This window comes from Sinocyclocheilus rhinocerous, unplaced genomic scaffold (assembly GCF_001515625.1).
Source record: "Sinocyclocheilus rhinocerous isolate Xijiao unplaced genomic scaffold, SAMN03320098_v1.1 scaffold2966, whole genome shotgun sequence".
Lineage (NCBI taxonomy): Eukaryota > Metazoa > Chordata > Actinopteri > Cypriniformes > Cyprinidae > Sinocyclocheilus > Sinocyclocheilus rhinocerous.
Window position 1 is genome coordinate 497,142 of NW_015634018.1, and position 20,990 is coordinate 518,131.

A 20,990-nucleotide genomic window follows, 5' to 3' on the forward strand; every position below is an offset into this window, starting at 1 on the left:
AAACTAGTCTTAATCATCTGGTGAACTAGCTGGAAGGTGTGTTCATGTGGATCAGTGAGAGCGCGACTCTGATGTTCTGCAGTCACGCTCACTGAGACACGATCTCTGTCTGCCCGAGATAATGCACCAGAGACCAGAGCTAACAGGCTTATGGGATTGTGAGCGTGTTTGGCCGGTCTGTTTTAAGGCTGAAATGTAGCTTTAAAGAAAAACAGCCACCATAGACACTGAAGGTTTGAGTCTGTCAGGACAGATGCATGTATAACTAAAGCAATAAGCCACGAGTGATTTAAGGCACGAAACAGCAATACAACAAGACATATATATGTTCCTTAAATTATTTATTAAATATTTAAGCACCATATTCATTATCACCCAATATTATGCATTGTTTTTAAATTAATCAGCATTGATTTATATTGAAAATATAATTGTGCATAGTTTTTTTTTTTTACTCTATTTTTACATTTAGATTACCTGAGCTGTCATTTAATGCTACCTAATAAATCTTAAATAGATTTAATCGTTCTGTCTATTTTTTTAGTCCTTTTAAATATGTTTAATAATTTGTTTATTTATTTATTTGTTTGACTACAATTGATTTTTTTTACCCCGTTCTTGCAATGAAAATAATACAATAATGCTCACTTAAAATTTTGTCTATAAATCTGTAATTTCTTAAATATATATATATATATAAAGCCTAAAATGAATATCAATTTTTCTGACATTTTTTATAACATTGTGATTAATGTTTTTTAATTTATTATATACTTTTAATAAATCAAAAAAAAGTAATACAATTTTTAATTTATAAAAGTGTCCATTAATCACTAGTTTTACTGAATTTGAATATCAGCACACCCCTAAAATAATTAAATTAATGATGCTAATCACACTAAACAATAGAGTTATAAAATTCGTGGGGTGTTTACAGTTGACAAAGCTACACAGCCATTTAAAATCATTTGATGCACTAATTATTGCCGCATTAAAATATAACAACGTGCACGTCCATGTCTGTGCATTATAATAGGACTGAAGCATGTTGTGATCTCTACAGGTGAAGATCTATAACCTCTCTCAGTTTGAGCACGGCGCCGATGACGTCATGATCCTGGCTACAGATGGACTCTGGGACGTGCTGTCCAATCAGGAAGTGGCAGAGGCGGTATCTGGTTTCCTTGGAAACTGTGACCCTGATGACCAGCACAGGCAGGTTCCTCAGTGTTGGCTGAGCATCAACCATCTACTCGTGCAACCCTGCACACCGTGATGGGTTATTTTGGGCAGCGTACAAGAGAATGCAATTTTGCTTTTAATATGAGAAGGTGAAGTGGTTTTCTAAGCGAAGAACCATTTTTGGTTCCTCAAAGAATTTTCCATTCACTCTTAAAAATAAAGGTGCTTCAAAAGGTTCTTCAAGCGATGCCATGAGGGCCTTTCGCACCGCTTTATTTCCAGAACTAAATGGACAGTACTAAAGTACTGGGACGATTTTGCGCGAACTATTTCCCAGTACCATTTAAAGGGTTGCTCAGTTCTTAAAAGAACCATTTGTTTCTTAGTGCGAAGAACACTTGAATAATTCATCTCTATGAAGAACCTTTCCATGATTGTTAAAAGTTCATCATGGACCATCAGTTCCAATAAAGAACCTTGATTTTTGGTTTATGAAAGGTTTTAGGTTCAAGAACCATCACCACTGATCAAGACACATAAAAGACACTTCAAGATATTATTCTTCTTCATCCGAAACTGGCTTCTTTCTTCTGACATTTTGCAAAACATAAAGTCATAGGGGTTTGGAACAACCTGTTATAGATCTTCAAGTTCGGGTGAACTCTTCCTTTAACCTCAGGTTACTCTTGGAGGGATGAATCTGTTATTTGAACTCTCTATAAAATGATCCGCTGAATAGCATCTCTGTTGTTTTTCAGGTACACAATGGCAGCTCAAGACCTGGTGATGAAGGCCAGAGGTGTCCTGAGGGACCGAGGCTGGAGAATCGCTGGAGACCGGCTCGGCTCTGGAGATGACATCTCGGTCTTCATAATTCCCCTAATGCACGGCATAAAACAGCCTCCGCCAAGCTGACCAATCAGAATGCAGGGCGCCAACCGAATCGGACCGAATCCGTCCCTGACCCAACATTCAGATGCTCAGACAGCGTCCTGCTGGAGTTTATGGATCCCGCTGTGCGTTTGAACTCATTTACAATACGAACACTTGCTTTTTTAAGAGTTAGAAGTTGACAAATGCTGACTTTGAAGACCCACGTCAACGTTCCCTAACTCCGCGTGGGTTGGTGGGATCAGTATATAAGTTATAACTTTGCACAATGACTAAAGTTGAGTCCGGTTCTTTGGAGTTCTCCGTGGACAGATGCGCAGCATCCGCAGTTTGTTTATCCGCACACATCTGGCAGCTAGGCGGAACCAACCGTGTTTTGCTTTTTCTTTCAGGATATTAATTTATCCTCTGAATGTTTAGTTTGCGGTTTTCTTTTTTGCATTCCCTGAAAAAAAAAATCAAAGCAATTCTGGCTGTTATTTGTACATCCTGTTTTCAAATGACTCCAAGTTACTGTAAATTATAATGTATTTGTTTCCCCTGTGCTCTGTAAATTTGCAATAGGTACTAAGCTAAATAATGCCGATCTGATCTTCCATTCATCACGGTAAGATTTTTGGGATGATGCATTTTTAAGGAACAATAAATCGCGTATCCGACAAATAAGTCTTGTGTATGCCGACCATTCCCTTTGATTTCGATACACACCGTCATGAATTAACACCTACCTGCAATCTGTTCTCCAGGGCTTCTGAGGTTCGGTGAGGTCTGACTTACGATACATCATGTTCACAGTGGCACCTTCCTCTTCTACAGCACAAACCCGCTGTGAGCATTTGGAAAGGCTTTCATATACACACACACACACACATATACACACACACACATACACACACACACACACACACACACACTCCCCAAGAGAGTGGCCATCTGGTCAGCACAACCTGAGTGTGACCAAAACAAGACTAATTTGGCCAGAGATTCAGTGTGTGTGTGTGTGTGTGTGTGTGTGTGTGTGTGTGTGGACTGCTCTCTAACACACTTTAGCGTAGTCGTTTGTGTGGGTGGATGGCACTGCAAGGGCATCACATGCTTACTAAAGGAGCTTTCTGGGAAGTGCACACACATGCACTGCAAACATGATTCATAAACTGTTTATGTGGCTCCATTAATGCTGGCCCACAGATTTGAATAAAAACTCATTGAAGACAGTATCTTTCTAAAATAACAGTAATAATTACATATGTTTTCCCGAATTATGTACTCTCTATGTAAAAAACAAAAATACCAGACAGTTGTTAAAATAATAAAGACATAATTCACACCAAATTGAACATTTTGTCTCTATTTATTTGACTGTTATTCGTTGAAAATCTTCCCGCGCCGCGCCTTCAAATCTCATTCGCGCGTCTGAAAATTCAAATATTTGGCGCGAATGAAACAACTGCCGTGAAGGATAGAGGCAGACTTTATGTTGATCGCTGAATCATATAAAACACCGAAACTGCTTAATTGTTTGTAGCAAAACTTAAATGTAAGCTTAAGACAGTGAATGGACTATCAGTTTCATTCACATCAAATACATATGGTGTCCATCTTGACTAGGTTCTGTCATATTTTGTCTTTATTATTATTTTTTGGAATGGATAAACATCTAGTTGAAGAAAGAAACTCATACAGGTTTGGAACGACTTTAGGTAAGTGAATGATTTTCATGTTTGGATTGAATTTACCCTTTAAGATATTACACTGCTGATATAACACTTCATTTACATCCTCTGTGAATGAAACCGTGCTGGGAGCAGAAGTAAGTGAACTCAGTCTTTTAGTCTCATGTTGTTGGGAGTGTGCTGAAGTTCAAATATTTGACAAATGGATGGATTAACCACCAGGACCAGCCAACAGCTGTGATAATATCCCCAGCAGAGAGAGACCACAGAGTTTGATAGACCATGTAGGCTACCGATTGAATCTTATGCAGTTGAAGTTGAACCTGGGTTCAAACATGAACATCTATAAAAAACGCACTTGAGATTCTGAACATGACAGGCGTTTCATCTCTGGCTCGTGAACCTGGTTGGAAGAGAAATACTCTGAACGATTCTCTCGGAGTTACATGAGATGCTTCCAGCCTACGTACTGCGTGAATGACGTCAGCACGTTATCACGTACTTCCGCTATAAAACCCAGTTAACTGTGTGTGACCACCGCCTACAACACACAGCCTACACCAGATCAACAAATTGCACCGTAAATAAGATGTTCCAAATGAAATATAATAACATTAAGATTGGTCTGTTTATCTTCTCATTAACATTATTTTTATAAGATATGGGCACATCCCTTCTGAGATGAAACTGGAATGGATTCAGATCAAGAAAATGCATGTACAATACACCCACATACTCATATTTCTAAGTTATAGACAGCATGGTTTAATGGAGGTCTTCAGGGTTAAACGAGGCTAAACCCTTTTATGACATCAGACCACGTCATTCCATATCCCACATTAGCTGCACCTTTTCTACAACGATTAAATGTAATCATTAACCTAGGTACATGAAATATTAATTTTCCACGCACGTGCGCTGGTCGAGTCCAAACCAGCTCAGGTAACGTCGTTTCTCACCACGTGACGTCACGATCGATGACTCTACCGTAGTGGGCAGAAAAAGCCACGTCACAGCTCTCTTCATAGCAACAGTAGAGTATGACCTACATGTATTAGCCATCCCAAGGGCAAAACCAAGCGTCTATTAAAATGAATAACCCTACCCGTCGTGTAATATCTGCTTTTCTGCTGTGCTCGCCAAAAAAACAAAACAAAAACTGTACTTTACTGAAGAAAACTGGGGCATATGGCCAATCCCCATGCATTTACAATTCAGCGTCCGGTATAGTGGCAAGAAAGAACAGATCATTAAAACACATGAATAAAAGCAAAAATCAGACGCTTAACACAGCAACGTGTTCCACAGTATACACATTTATTGAATTTAAAGGAGACGTACCATTGAGCACACATTTACACAGCTCTACAACTCTCAGAACAATTTTAACATGCACAACTAGAACTACATCACACATATATACATAAATATTACATAAAAGCATCATATTTCCTCAGAAGATTTGGATTCCAAAGCGAATTCCAGCTTGGGAAGAGTGTAACCAGCACTGGCAAGGGAGTAGCTTGCGCAGTCATCTCCATAACGGGCAATGTCACATCCCAACCAACAGCACAAACTACTACCTCAGCCAGTGCACGGCTGAATCGCTTTCGGAGCCCGTGGGAACGCAGCGAATCCGCATCCGTGTGAACCGCATTCCAAGAATCTGCGCTGAACGCTCCAAAGCGCGCGGAGACTCCGAGCTGAATTGTCGTAGTACTCGTGAGCGGGCTACACTCCCTTCAGCTGCTCCGCCATTGGCTGGGAGCGCAGCCAATGGGGTGCCAGAGGGACACCGCCCACTACACACACACACCCCCGAGTGAGGCCACGCCTCCCGCGGGATTCAGCCAATGGCGCCGTACTGAGCTCACACGAGACTTTGAGCTTTTTTTGAATGAGTTGATTTGATCGCCACTCACTTACCGTAGAGACCTACAATAAGAACAGAATTCCCGAGAGGCTTTGCGTTCTAAGATAGTACGTCAAGTTGGCAAATTAGGTGTTTTATACGAGCTTAATGTTGATAATAAAAACATAATTCAATACAAATACTACATAAAACGGATAGTTCTCGTCCTGGATGCTGATTGGTCAATACAGCGTTCCAGTCGAAATGGCTGCATCCCAAAAACATAAAAACACTGGCTTAGCAGTAGAAATGAACAAGAATGAGAATGCAACTGCAAATCCAAGTGAATTATTTGGATAACGGATCATGCATTTCCATAATACACACTGCTGTTCAAAAGTTTGGGATCGGTAAGATTTGTAATGTCTTTTGAAGAAGTTTCTTCTGCTCATCAAGGCTGCATTTATTTGATCAGAAATACAGAAAAAAAAACAGTAATATTGTAAAATATTATTACTATTTAAAATAATGGTTTTCTATTTTAATATACTTTAAAATATAATTTATTCCTGTGATGCACAGCTGAATTTTCAGCATCATTACTGCAGTCTTCAGTGTCACATGATCTTCAGAAATCAGTGAATATGCGGATTTATTATTAATGTTTTGCTGCCTAATATTTTTTTTTTTGGAACCCGTGATAATTTTTTCAGGATTCTTTGATGAATAAAAAGGGGAAAAGAATAGCATTTATTCAAAATACAAATCTTTTTTAAGGTCAGTAAGTTTTTTTTTCCTTTTCTTTTTTTATTTTTTGAAAGAAAGAAATTAATGCTTTTGTTCAGCAAGGATGTGTTAAATTGAGAACAAGTGATAAAGACTTATATTGTTAGAAAAAAAAATCTATTTTAAATAAATGCTGTTCTTTTTAACTTTATTCATCAAAGAATCCTGAAAAAGTATCACAGGTTCCAACAAATAATATTTTAAAGTATATTAAAATAGAAAACAATTATTTTAAATGGTACTAATATTTTACAATATTACTGTTTTTTCTGTATTTTTGGTCAAATAAATGCAGCCTATCCTGTGATAATTACTGTCTGACTGCATGTTAAACACTTATTTAATGCTTCATGTTCATTCAAAAGAGTGAAATGTTAGAAAGTCATATTTGAACGTATATGAACTACTGACCTGCTCTACTGGAAGTGAAATATGATTCATGAATACGTTTGATGTTCATAGAACTGTACCATTTATTATTGTACACACCCTTCTCAATGCGACTAAAGATGACATGGAATGTTACAGTACGATCTTGCATAAAATCCATTGCTGTTGAGAAAATTTCACAAAAAAAGACCACCCTTCATGTATTTATTATGATTTGTAGTTCTCTCTTATTAAATGATTTTCAATCCAAATAGGTCATTCTTAATTAAATCTTTAACACTATCACCAAACACTGTACATTAACTCCAGGGGGCGGGGGGGGGAGGGGACCAAAAACCCATAAAAACAACAAACACTGCAAATTTAACGTAGCAGTTAATACATCGTTAAAGTCGGCCAATCAGAGTCTACCGTCAGCTCGTATTAGAAGAAGCTTCGAATGATGGGATTGGAGCTGTCAATCAACAGTTACCATGACGATGGGGGTGAATCGTCTTCACGCGTGGCGTATGAAACAGTCACATTCATGTTTGCGGTGGAATAAAAACGTTCAGTCACGATTCGCCGTTCTGCACTTTGGAGACGGGCGGTTGCATGAAGTCTTTAAAGGGCCCCAGGGCGTCTTTGAGGGCGGAGCTTACTTCAGGAGACGAGCAGGTGATGCACTCCACTAGCGTCGGGTAGAGCGCGATCACCTGAGCCCACACGTTCCCATCCACTGACCCCCGGACAGGAAGAGGAAGAGGAGAGAAATGAACATGGATGCAAAACGTGGAACCTGTCAAAAATTCTGTCTAGGTAGGCAATAGAATATTTCACAGTTCCAACAATACTTGTCTTGACATTTATATTTCATGTAAATGCAGAAGTCTGTCATGGTTGCTTTCAAATAATGTTGAAGGACAAACCCATCTCACCGTTCTCTGGTTGAGTCTTTTTCAAGGAATCCATGAGAGTGCTGATGGCTTTTAACACAAAGATGATCTCAGTCACTTGTTGCCTTGAAGATAAAAAATAAATAGTGGGAAACACTTAGAATCAAGTTCTGTGCAGTAAAGTCCACTTAAAAACAGACCGAAAATACAGTGAATTTAGTGAATATGTCCAGCTAATTTTTCATCCCTAAAATATAATAAATTTTATTTGCTTAATAAATTGAAGCCTATTGTTAGAAATAACATTTTTATTAAAATATTAATTTTATTATATTTATATTAATTATTTACATGACATATAACCACACTTCCTCCAAGTTATCACAAAAAAAAATCACAATCATTATTGTAATGCAAAAATATATTTTTTTATATATATATAATATATATAATATATATATATATTTTTTTTTAATTAGTATGTAATAAGATATAATGTATATACTTAATAAATATACACAGTACACACACATATATTATGTAAACAAATACTTTTATTTTGGATGCGATTAATCGCGATTAATCGTTTGACAGCACTAATTTATATAAATAATTTATACAAAATTAATGCAAAATTGCAAAATTAAAAAAAAAATGTGTTTTTACTTAAAAGAAAATATATATATATTTAATGCAAAAATAATTTATTTTATGTCTTTGTTTTTTCGGAAGCTGAAAAACATGAATCTGTTGATATACGCAGACCTGGGCAGTGGGCAGCGTCCACTGAGTCTCTCGTCATTCACGTATCGTCGGAGCACGTCCTGAGCTCTCTGCAGCAGCACTGACAGCGCCATACGGGAGATATAGCCCTCCTGCGGCGTCGACACCTTATTACTGAAGGAGAACTGCAGGAGCGTCTCGAAACACACCTTAGAGAACTCCTCCCGCATACGGATGTCCATTTCAGCCTCTGTATGGGACGAGAAGGCACAGTTAGTGTCTTCATACGCCAGTGGTATTTTCAATTTAACGACCTTAATTTCATCCTGTTCCTCATATGGCTTCAGAAGTATTGGAATATATCGCACAAGTCTTATGGACTACTTTAATAAAGCAATAAGCCTCGTGAAGCCGTGGTTTACAGTGAATTTATAACAGCTAAGGGGTGTTGTTAGGCACGAAGCGAAGCTGTTATAAATTCACTGTAAACCACGGCTTCACGGGGCTTATTGCTTTTATAAAACGGTTATTCCATATACGTAGTAAGGTTTCACAAAATAAAACAGAGCAAATAAAGTGTAATGATATTAATAAAAACATTATTCTTCAGCCAAACAATGTAGTTCCTCAGAAACAGTTGTGGTTGCTACAAAGTGGTTGCCGAGCAACAGACAAACGTAAACAAAGGTGTATGTTTGTAGAGTAATTTACAACAGCTTCGAACGCGGCTCAGCCAATCAGAATCAAGCACCGGAACTCTCTGTTTCATAATGCTGCTTTTATGAACTTGACAGCGTTAGTCTTTGTATGGAAAAGAGCAGCATGAACATTTGGCCTAACATCTTTCGAGCGAGTACATGACAAAATCTTCAACTATTGCTTTAAGAACAGTTTTCACATGCATCAGATGAAGATGGTTGTTTTTCCCCTCTGTTTTCACTCCGTACCTGTGAACGATGATGACTGGGAGTGAATCGATCCTTTATTGAGCATGCTCATGATACGACCTACGAACTCTTTGGGTATGAAATTAGCAAATGGTAAAATCTCTGTGCTGATCAACTGCACCACCTAAAGGAAAAAAAACAATATATATTTAAAATATATTTTATACATTTAATATAAATATAATATTTTAAATATATAACAAATAATATATATATATATATATATATATATATAACATATGCACTGTTAATAGTAACTAATAAACAGCAGTACTTTATTATTATATAAATATATTTTAATATATTTAATATATAATGTATACAATATAGTCAAAATATGTTTTCATTTTCTAATAATATGTATTTATATTTTAGATTGTTTTATGTGTGTATATATAAACATACACACATAATTTTTAACACATAACAAATTCATAACACATACAAACATAATTTTTTGAATATTTAATGTATCATTATCAAAATGTCTCATCATAAAATGTCCAAATATCAGTCTCACAGATATACTGACCTACCACTAATAAATAGTAGTCGTAATAATAATATATCTAGCTTAAATACAGTTTATTAAAAAATAATTAGGCGATGTGGATCTACTGTCAGATGAAATTACCTCGACATCTATAGCTTCATTCCTCTGGAACTCTTGTATGGACCGATTATCTGGAGGTGTGCTGTGGGATGAGAGAGGAAAATGAGTACGAATGACCCTTAAGTCACTGTTTTAATATATCATGATGGGTTGCACACCTTTTGGTAAACAGGAAGTCCTCAAAGGCGTTCGCCAGCTCTGGCCACATTGTGTCAAATTTGCCTGAGGATGCTTGTTGCCGAGCAACAGGGAGTCCAATGGAAAGCACTTTGAGCAGAGAAGAGACGGCTAGTTTCCAGGTGCTCTCTGCAGGACAGGCGTACTTCAGACCCAGAGGAATCTTCAGAGTCTAAATACAGAGAAACGGAGAGGATTGATTCTGCTCGGTGCGCACGAGCTCCTGCACAGATAAGCCAGCTGCTTCGACCGAACGCAGGTGACCCATGGAGACTAAGATGCCCGGAAATGCATCATGTCTCACGAAACTACTAATTCACAACCAGATTACTTACAAATTGTAGTCTGACTACAAGACGGAAATTGTAGTTAGTTGCATAATCTGGATTACACATATTAGGTAATGTAATCTGACTACTTTTAGATTACTAACTCGTTTATCACATAGACTTGAATGTGATTACTGGTCCATGTTGATAAAAAAAAAAAGAGAGAGAGAGCGAAAGAATGAAAATGTATTTCTTTCATTGTTATCAATATCAAGAAATGCATTAAACAATACACACTGGTCTCCCAAACTGGGGTTCGTGAAAATTTCATGAAAAGCTAGCAATTAATTTAATCATAAAAACGACAAAACCGTGGGAATCTCTACATTGCATTAAAAAACTAAACATGAAAACAAGACCAAAGTCTTCCAGGTTTGAAATATGTTTGTCCAGTATTAATAAATAGTGAACGTCACTGGATATGAAGACATAGTATTTCACAGCTTGCACCAGTGTTTAGTAACTTGCATTGTTATTAGTCTTACGTATATAAGAGGTAGGTTCATTTAGAAAGGAAATTAAAATAAATAAGTACTTGGGTGAATCAATAAATTATTAATAATTAACTGCCTTTGTGTGAATGCAATCCATAAAAAAGTAACACTAATCTGACTGAGCGTTTTACGTAATATAATTAATTAAAAATACTTAATTTTTGGAATCTGATTACATAATCCAGATTACATGTAATCAGTTTCTACCCAGCTCTGTTCACAACATACCAAAAAAACAAATGTATATTTATTATTATTATTATATTTGTTGAGGTCAGTCAGTTTTATAAACATTAATCTAAATGATGGTTTTTGCTTTGTACCTTGATGATGTTCTGTAGGACTTTTTCGTTGATGACGGCTTTGTGACCGGCTGTTTTATGATACAGATCGACCAACACCTCCAAAGATCGCTCCGCAAACGGCACGTAGTTTAAGGCCACCCACTCCGCCTGGACACAAACAGGAAAGAAGAGCAAAATAAAGACAGTGAATATAAAAAAAACAATGTATTATTAACCTCAGCCTCAAAGACAAATACATGTAAAATAATATAGCATCATAGAAGGACACTAGTCACCAGGTAGGTTCTCAGTTCAAACCAAAATCTAATTTTTATCCCTACTAACTAAAACGAGCAACAGGACTGGGCTTAAATGCAGCAGATGACTGGAAAAACAGATTTCCACTTCAACACTTTTGTACGGGCCCCCAAACGTTATAGGTTAATGTGGGCTCCAAAGCTCCTTATTGTTGTCTTTTCTGATGTAAATAACATTACAGGACTATTCACAAGCTGTTTTACCGACGGTATGCTTGGAAATAATATTTTTAGTTTTCAAGTCTATTCATCTATACAAGTCTCAATTAACAATTTTAATATAGCACAAATCGTAGCCTTTAAATGCTGTCAATTTTATCACGAAATACAAACAATAAATGTGTTTTTCCGCTCTTTAATGTGGCGTGAGATCGCTGTATTTGCCTCAGTTCAAGCGGCATGTGGATCAATCATCTTTTCTAGCTCCAGCATGAAATAAACATGAATGAATATCAAAAGTTTTGTTTAAACAAAAATCAGAAGACGAATGTCTCATGCAATCGATCAATCGGTGTTTCGAAAATCGTCAATAAAACAGTTTGTGAATAGACATAACAGTCGTACCATAACATTTACATATATGGAATTTTTGCATTCATTAATTTTATTCATGCACGCAATATAACACAATTTTAATCTCGTAATTCTGACTTTATTCTAAAAATATTATGGCACTAAAACGCTGCCATATTTACTAAATTACTTAATGCAAACACACTCTTGGCACAGCGGCCCGAAACACAAAAAGAAAGACAGAAAGACAGAAAGAAAGAAAAAACTCACTCCTCACATTTTAGTTGTAATTAATTAAATTAAATTTAATTCGTTGGGCCTTTTTTAAGGATATTCATCCACAATGTCCTTGGTGTTTAATTTAAGGCTTCGTGTATTCTCAATGGAAAGAATGACTACTTTCGATAGTCTTTTAATAAAAGAGAATTAAAATGAAAGAAAGAATTAAAACGGCAGGTGTTGCTGAAGCTAGATGTGATACAGACTTTTCAACTAGCTAGCTTCCAACCTCACACAGGTGTTTTTAAAAAAAATTTTTTTATTATTAATTATTATTTTATTTGGCCGTGGCAATGCAGCATTTGCATGTAGTTAAAAAAAAAAAATGTACGCAGTTCTACGGCAGCAATATAACAAATGCACACAAGAAATTACCCAGCCCTGCACATGACATGCAGACAAAAAATATATATATATTTATTGTGGCCATGAATATGCACATGCATACCCTGCATACCCACACGCTACGCCCCTGATCTTCACCATGTTACAGGCAAACATTTGTGATATTTAAAAAAAATATATTGTACACTAAATTATTGTTTCATTACATTTTTTGGATGATTTATGCATTCTGAACAGCTGTCACCAAACTCAATAAGTTGTAATGATGCATAAGCAAATTTCATACGGCACACTACTTTTTACACATTACACTGGAAATGGAAGGATAAGTCAAGCACACTGCATTGTGGGATACTGCATTTCATGTATTTCATACTGTACATTTTGATAAATGTAGTAGGTCACTGAAGTATTCTATGCATAAATTGGCATACTATGCACAGTATAAATTCCGCATACTAAAACAATAGTAAGAGTAGTATGGTAGTATGCTATTCAGAAACAGTCTTTATTTCTTGACCATACAATTCAATAACTGTTGGTGGCGCTAGAAAATTGGCATTAAAGAAGTTGAGACTCTCCCCTATGAATGTGTCAAATTTCAAAACTTTTCACGATAAATGTAGTAGGTCACTGAAGTATTCTATGTATAAATTGGCATACTATGCACAGTATAAATTCCGCATACTAAAACAATAGTAAGAGTAGTATGGTAGATGCTATTCATAAACAGTCTTTATTTCTTGACCATACAATTCAATAACTGTTGGTGGCGCTAGAAAATTGGCATTAAAATTGGCATTAAAGAAGTTGAGACTCTCCCCTATGAATGTGTCAAATTTCAAAACTTTTCACCACACGGTTCTAAGAAACTCCATAAAATAACACTATTAATTTGTCGAAGTTTTGTTAGAATTAATGAACAAATGTGGCTGATGGAAATAAATGGAGAAAAACAAATGTTATAACAGTATGAAAGAGCAAAGTTTGTCTTAAAGAGCAGTTAAATGGAGCTGAAATTAGCCGAAGGGAAGAAGGAGGCAGAAAGCAAACGAAAGACAGAGATATAGAGGAAGAAAGCGGGAGGGAGGAAGAACTCACCGGTGCAAACAGTTGGATCTAAAGCGGATCCGTATGAAGTACAAAAACAGAACAAGAGAAGAACAGACAAATGTTTACTACACTGCTGATCACAACCACACAACACACTAATGAAACTACTTATAATGACGACAACAACACAGACGAACAAGCGTTTGGTTTGAAAGTCATGTTTAAATATACTTTGCACCTAAGCCAAAGGATGGGTTAACATTTAAATATTTCACATTTCTACTGGTTTATAGTTTTAACTGGTAAACTGACCCACAAACTAGTTTAAAAAATGTGTGATTAAAACGTTAAATGTTTGAAACCCTAAAATTATTGAATTTTAAAAGAAACATGGTCCAAAGTATTCAAACAATTCTAAAAGAGGCACAAAATGCAACTAAAAGAAAACAGCACTTTGCAAAGAAAGTCATATTTTCTAAAAAAAACTGAAACTACCCAAATATATATGAAAACAAAGAGAAATGTTGTAATCCTAGAACCACATAAAAACTGAAAAGGAAAAAAGACAACGCCATAAAGACATCACTGTAAACACAGCAAAAGAGCATAGACTTCTTTAAACGTGTGCATTCAAAACCATCAGAGCACTCCTGATCTGAAACAAAGATCATCTATTACATCACATCCGAAAAGAATGTTGTATGATGATGATGATGAGTGTATGTATGGTGAGTACACATACAATGATCAAGACAAACAGAACAAAAGCAAACCCATTATCTTAAAAAAAAGGTGAAAAGTGAAGACCATGTGAAGTGGAAACAGGACAGAGACTCACCTGGTTGTATTTGGCATTGGCCACAAGTTTGGTCTCCATCTTCCCATACTGAGGAGGTTTACAGGAGAACTCCACAAACAGCAGGAGCTGCTCAAAGATGGCGGGATACATCACCTGGAGATTCTCCGAACCCACACAAATTGCCTATAACAACGACATACAATCTCATTCAAACATCCAAAAAGAAAGAAAAATCCATGATTTTCAGGGTTGTTTTGGTGTAGATGTCTACTAAGAAGTCTACTTGTCATCAGAGTAGGGCTGGGCGATATGGCAAAAAATTAAGAGCCCAGAGCATTTGACCGATTCTCGATTCTTACGATTTTTAATTAGTCAACTTGAAAATGTAGCCACAACATGATTCAAGTAACTTTTTCTTTATGAACCATCTAGTTAAAGAAAATTCTATTCCAAGTGCACCACACATGATGTAAATGTTAAACAAATCACTTGTTAAATAGCTTTGCAGAAAAGATGCATGAAATACAACTACATCTTGTACAAACTTGTCTTATACAGATTATATGTTCAGAAATAATTCAAGGAAAATACTTTTAAAAAATTCTCAAAAGTCAAGGTAATTCAAATTCAAAATGACTGAAGGTAGGCTATAACACCAATAGACTATTGTTCTGTAAAAACAATGAACAGCAGCTTTCAGCCTGTCACCATGATGCAAACATGAAATTTCAGACACAGTAGTAGTTCTTTACAGGTTTTTATTTGATTGCGCTGCTTTTCCATTGTTTTTTCTATGTAAACATAGACGCGTTTGACTGTTGACATGCATGAAACTGCATTCTAATCACTTAATCACAGGCGCCGACATGCGGTTGGATCATTGTTTTCTCTTTACTGTTATCATTGGCATATTGTCAAAGTGTCTAATTCTAATGTTTGGTAATATTTCTATTCAAAATCGTGATTCCTCCATTTATCAAAAAATAAAATCGTGGCAAAACATTAAATTCGAAAATCTGAAAAATCGCCCAGCCCTACATCAGAGTTTGGTTTGTTTGATTGGTTGGTGGAAATACTAAGAATGGGACTGAATGGATAACTTGTCTACTCATTCAACAACTGGCTAGTGCTTGTGTGGTACAAGCATTAACAATGCAAATATTCTCAAACCATACAACAGCATCAACAAACAAGCATCAAAGTGTGAAAACAACCTCAAATACTGCAACCAAAAACAAAACCCTTGACGGTCCACTTAGAAACGTAACACTTCATTAACCAAAATCCAAAGGTGTTCTACCTTCTGCAGGACATCAAGGGCGGTCAGGACCGCTTCCTGCAGGCTGGTGAGCACCGCTTCCGTGTAGGAGGGCAAGATGAAGGGCGAGGAGTCTGAGCTTATGGGGACCGACACGGCTCCATGCAGAATCACCCCCAGCTTCTTGAGATCCTCCATGCTGAACCCTCCTGCGATGTGCTGGTACAACGCTGGGAAAATCTGTATTAGCGCCGTCAGGAAAGGCTGACTGGGTACGAACACTAGTTTATCTTTTCCACCACTAGGGGGTCGCGTGCACTCGGTTCCTATCCGGTACCAAGTGTTCCACGCTGACCACCAGAGGGCTGAGTCGTCCAGCTCCTCTCCAGGTGGTGGAAGTGAAGGTTGCGCGCCGTAGCGCTGGACTAGTCGCTCGGCAAGGGAATCAGACCGGACTAGGGGTCTTCCTGGCCCAGAACCTTGAAGAGACTCCATAAGGACAGGAGGAACGTCCATAGCTGCGAGAACGTCGAGTTTATCCGTGTCTTTCATGGGCGTGACTAGCTGGAGGATCTCCTGGAAGCTCTTGAGGGCGGCGAGGGAAACCTCATTGTTCTTGCTGAGCGCAGCGGACTGGATGTGGTCCAACAGAACTTCCCAAGCCTTGAAAAAGTCACCTGCAAGCAAGAATACGACTTTCAGAACCAAATTCTGAGATACGTCTTTGAGAACCACATTTCTCAATGCCTACCCAGCTGCTGAAGCAGGTATCTCCTGGTGTTGAAGATCCGAGCTACGCCCGCAAGCGTCAGAACCCATGTTTCTGCCCACTGTTTCTCTGCTGTGTCACGTGAGTGGTGGATGAGGATGTTTCCACCTCCGGATTCGATCTTTTCCTTGTCGGCCGTGGTGGAGGACTTCCTTACACAGTCCAGCAGATGAAAGAGAACCTGCGGAGCAAAGAGTTTTGGTTATTAGTAACAATAAAGCAATTTTAACTGGAACTGGGTTTAATTTGGTCCCCGGTCAAGTCTGAACCAACAAAGCAATTTTAACTGGAACTGGGTTTAATTTGGTCCCAGGTCAAGTCTGATCCAGCAAAACTATTTTAACTAGAACTGGATTTAATTTGGTTCCCGGTAAAGTCTGATCCAACAAAGCCATTTTAACTAGAACTTGATTTAATTCGGTCCCAGGTCAAGTCTGAACCAACAAAGCAATTTTAGCTAGAACTGGGTATATTTTGGTCCCCGGTCAAGTCTGATGCAGTACCTTCCAAACCACAATGTTCCAGGTCGGTGGTTGCAGCAGCGTTCCGTGAGCAGCAATGGTAGAGAACATTGTCTGGCCGGCGCTTTTCCTCACAGCCGGCCGTGGGTCCACGCACAACTCACCCAGCTTGGCATACAGGCACAACCACAGGCAGTCAAAGGGTGGCGCAGGGTGGAAGGGTCGGTTCAGAGGTTCACCTTTATCTTGGGCCTGTTTCAAGAGAACCGCTTCCTCCCTCTCCAGCTCCTCTGTAATAGCTTCTCCCCTTTGGAAGAAGTAGTCTGAGATGTTCCACTGCAGGGAAAAAGGAAGACTCTTGGTCATCCACTAAGTCAACTCATCTATCCCTAAGGAACACTCAAAACCTTCAAGGTAACGCTGACAAACAACACTAGTAGTACTCCTCACCAGCAAGCCGATAGACGTCAGGCTGATGTTCAGCTCCTGGTTCTGGAGCCCAAAGCTGCCAGCTACATCCACCACAATTTGGAGGCACATGCAAGGCATTGTGGGTAGGAAGTCGGTCACCACCAACTGCAGGCACTGGAAGGCTGTTCGTATGAGGGATTCACTGCAGAACGTAAGGTGTGTTGAGTACAAATGAGACACTCCCAAGATCAACACTTCAAATGTGATTGTTAGATGCTAGCTGCTAACTAGATAAATCATGAAGACTTCGCTGGTCAACCAGCCTCAAAAGAAGGACCATGCGGGTTGACCAAGCAACAAACCAACACTAACTTGCGTAACCCAACCTGGACCAATAAGGAAATTCTTGCTTGTCTAAAATGATCTTTCTGCAAGGTCAGGCAGTGTGTCTCACCCCTGGTCATTGCGGATCGCTCCAATGACCCCCAGCACCAGAGGCCATCCCGGTCCGAGACTGTCTCCCTGGTTCTGCAGGATCTGTAGGACACACTCCAGCTGTTTCTGTCGGATATCGGTGTGAAGGACATTGGAGAGCTCCTTCAGAGGGTTCAGAAGCAGCAGCTGCAGCCTCTGAGGAGGACAGGGGATTGGTTGAAGGTGCTGTCCAATCAATAACCAAACTCAAACTCTGCACGAGCACCGATTTCAGATCATCTGATTGAATTTCTACCTGGTTCTGGGACAGCGGTGGCTCGTGTTTAAAGGAGAGTCCAGCTTTGATCAGCGAGGTGATGGCCTCTGCGCCCCACTCCCTCATTCTAGCGTTAGGATGCTGACAGACCTGACAAGATAATGGCACAATAGGCTTTTTACTCAATATATAATATCCTGATTATTAATTATTCTTGACTTTGTAGTGAAATATGACCCGGACACATTTTTGACAGACTTTGTGAGATTCACCCATTAATGAAATCAAACACTGATGGACAAAAAAAACGACATTAACACAAGGAAAAAAGCAATATGTGACCCTGGACCACAAAACCAGTCATAAGGGTCAATTTTTCGAAATTGAGATTTATACACCATCTCAAATCTGAATAAATAAGCGTTCCATTGATGTATGGTTTGTTATGATAAGATAAGATTTGGCCGAGATACAACTATTTGAAAATCTGGAATCCGAGGGTGCAAAAAAATATCAAAATATTGAGAAAAAATCGCCTTTAAAGTTGTCCAAGTGAAGTTCTTAGCAATGCATATTACTAATCAAAAATTAAGTTTTGATATATTTACAGTAGGAAATTTACAAAATATCTTCATGGAACGTGATCTTTACTTAATGTCCTAATGATTTGGTCATAAGAATAAATTATTATGCAAATGAAACCATCAGTTACACACAACATAATTAGGCTGAATTACAAAATATTCATAAACTATACTAGATTTTTTTTAGATCACAAGAGGAGACAATGCTTATTGGATTTTAATTGTGTAGATTGGTGTGTTTAATGGATGTAAAAGTGAAGTTTTTGTGGTAAAGCAGATGATTTAATAATCTCAAAATAATGTGGCCACCTTGAATCACTGTCAAGTCCTTTCACATTATTCGCATTGACATTCCCCAATGCATTAAACTGGTGCAAATAGTCAACTAACAGCCTAACCCAACTATTTAAACTTTGACTCCAATTACTGCTGACTTTCTTAAGTTGTGCAACACACAGCTGAAGATATAAAATAACATTCAGAGAATAATTATCATATAAAATAGTCGTTATGTGATCTGCTGGTCAAAGCAGCACATGACACTTGTGTTGAAGCCCTGATGCGAGTCATGTGAAAGAAACGTAAGTGTGACAGACGAGATCAGCTTGAAAACAAAAACATCTGATTAACACAACAACAGGAGGCTGATTCATTCCTGAACACACTGTGAGAACTTGAAAAGAGACAATTTCATAAAGGATGGTGGATGACAGAGCGATTCAAAAAGAATAGTCAGAAGGACTTCTGAAGCGAAAAAGGAAGTTCAGCACTTACCTTCTACAAAACAGACACGTTGAAAGAGACAGAGAAGGAAAAAAGACGGAAAAAGACAACATGAGGACATGAATCGTGCTTTAGCATTTATACAACTACAGAAGAAGTTTGAGTACAGCAGACAAGGACCAGAAAGATCAGAGCGGGCCGCCAAATATTAAATATTAACATTTCAGAATAGGGCTCGTCTCATTACAACAGTTATTTACTGTGATTAGTTGTACTGACATTAGTAATATTTGTTTTAGCAATATTAGTGCTATTTCAAAACCCTGAAGCAATATTACTAGTGATTAGAGCTTAAGTACACAGAAGCGATATGACCAAATCTTATATCACAATATGAGTAATTTTATTTAATGGTAACGATATATATCACAATATAGTTATTTTTGCTTTAAATAAGGTCTTTATGATATAAAAATGTTTGATACCATAGAAATTTAATAATTATTGTCACCAGTGTCAATATCACAAAAAACTAAAACTAACCTAAAAAACAAAAAACAACTCAAGTTCAATGAAGACAAGGAAACAGTCAGCGATTAAAAAAAGAATAAGAAACGAATTACAAGCAATAGGACAAAACATTGTATAAAGTAATCAAATTTATAAAAACACTGCATATTCTTCACTGTGTAAATTAAATCTATATTTTTTCTTATTAAAGTTACAAAAGTGATTTAGTCAAGAGCAGTGAGAGATTTTCTCTTTTGTTGTCTGATTAACATGAATGACAGACAGCAGGAATATTAGACTGCTGTCACTTTAAGAGCTGCCCGGGTCCAATATACTGTTACACATGTGTTTTCTTTCTTAGCTGTTCGCTTTCACTTAAGAGCTAAATTACTGTGTTTATGAGGATATTTGCAAAGACGGGCATTTTGACACATACAAGTGTGTGTGTATTTAACCGTTCAAGGCCTATAAAGCTGCAAATCTCTCTGACAGCGCTCAGAAACAGTCTATCAAACAGTGCTCAGCGCATATAGCGAAATGAGTTCTCTTTCGCTGCTGATTGCGCTTTAACGGCTTAAAATCACTTGTTTTTAAACCGCAATGCTTAAAAACGTGTGCAAACGATACGTTTTCATGACCACGTAGCACAGCAACGTCAGGTGAGCTTGTAACCGCGATAGAGACTGGATAGAGTCCAAAATCTCAACCGGTTCACAAATTTCTACCGGTATATCGCCACCCCTATGCTAAACTGTGTAAAATATAAATAAAAGCAATGGACAAGCCCAACTTCAAAACTAAACAGTATACTGTATATATATATATTAGGGATGTAACGATTAACCGCGAGCCGGTTGAAAATCGATTCAAATATGTAACGATTCAAATCGGTTGAGATGCTAAACAAATCGCGATTCATTTAGGGGTAGGAGTTTATATGAATGTATGTCTGGGGGGAACTTACTGTCTTCAGAAAAGTTTAGATGGTATTTTTTTTATTCATCTTGCCTCTGTATAATGCATATTAAAAGTTCATAAGTGCAGCGCTGCTTTGTTTACAG

General features: G+C 37.7%; 2 protein-coding genes across 2 annotated transcripts in view; one reads left to right on the top strand and one right to left on the bottom strand.

The window, feature by feature from the left end:
* Positions 1-3,358, top strand: part of ppm1h (protein phosphatase, Mg2+/Mn2+ dependent, 1H) — a 23,324-nt gene extending 19,966 nt beyond the window's left edge. The window contains exons 9-10 of the mRNA XM_016558937.1: positions 1,064-1,215; positions 1,941-3,358. Of these exons, the coding sequence (XP_016414423.1) occupies positions 1,064-1,215; positions 1,941-2,097 (309 nt within the window). The 3' untranslated portion in view covers positions 2,098-3,358. The remainder of the gene's footprint in view (positions 1-1,063; positions 1,216-1,940) is intronic.
* Positions 3,359-6,832: 3,474 nt separating this feature from the next.
* The window catches only part of mon2 (MON2 homolog, regulator of endosome-to-Golgi trafficking), a 57,664-nt gene continuing 43,506 nt past the window's right edge, over positions 6,833-20,990 (bottom strand). The window contains exons 18-33 of the mRNA XM_016558956.1: positions 19,471-19,473; positions 18,152-18,262; positions 17,876-18,051; positions 17,461-17,623; positions 17,053-17,346; positions 16,532-16,730; positions 15,823-16,457; positions 14,562-14,705; positions 13,772-13,789; positions 11,256-11,384; positions 10,091-10,281; positions 9,954-10,014; positions 9,320-9,443; positions 8,415-8,622; positions 7,692-7,774; positions 6,833-7,492 (exon numbers count right to left, since the gene is read on the bottom strand). Coding sequence (XP_016414442.1) covers positions 7,329-7,492; positions 7,692-7,774; positions 8,415-8,622; positions 9,320-9,443; positions 9,954-10,014; positions 10,091-10,281; positions 11,256-11,384; positions 13,772-13,789; positions 14,562-14,705; positions 15,823-16,457; positions 16,532-16,730; positions 17,053-17,346; positions 17,461-17,623; positions 17,876-18,051; positions 18,152-18,262; positions 19,471-19,473 — 2,703 coding nt within the window. The 3' untranslated portion in view covers positions 6,833-7,328. The remainder of the gene's footprint in view (positions 7,493-7,691; positions 7,775-8,414; positions 8,623-9,319; positions 9,444-9,953; positions 10,015-10,090; positions 10,282-11,255; positions 11,385-13,771; positions 13,790-14,561; positions 14,706-15,822; positions 16,458-16,531; positions 16,731-17,052; positions 17,347-17,460; positions 17,624-17,875; positions 18,052-18,151; positions 18,263-19,470; positions 19,474-20,990) is intronic.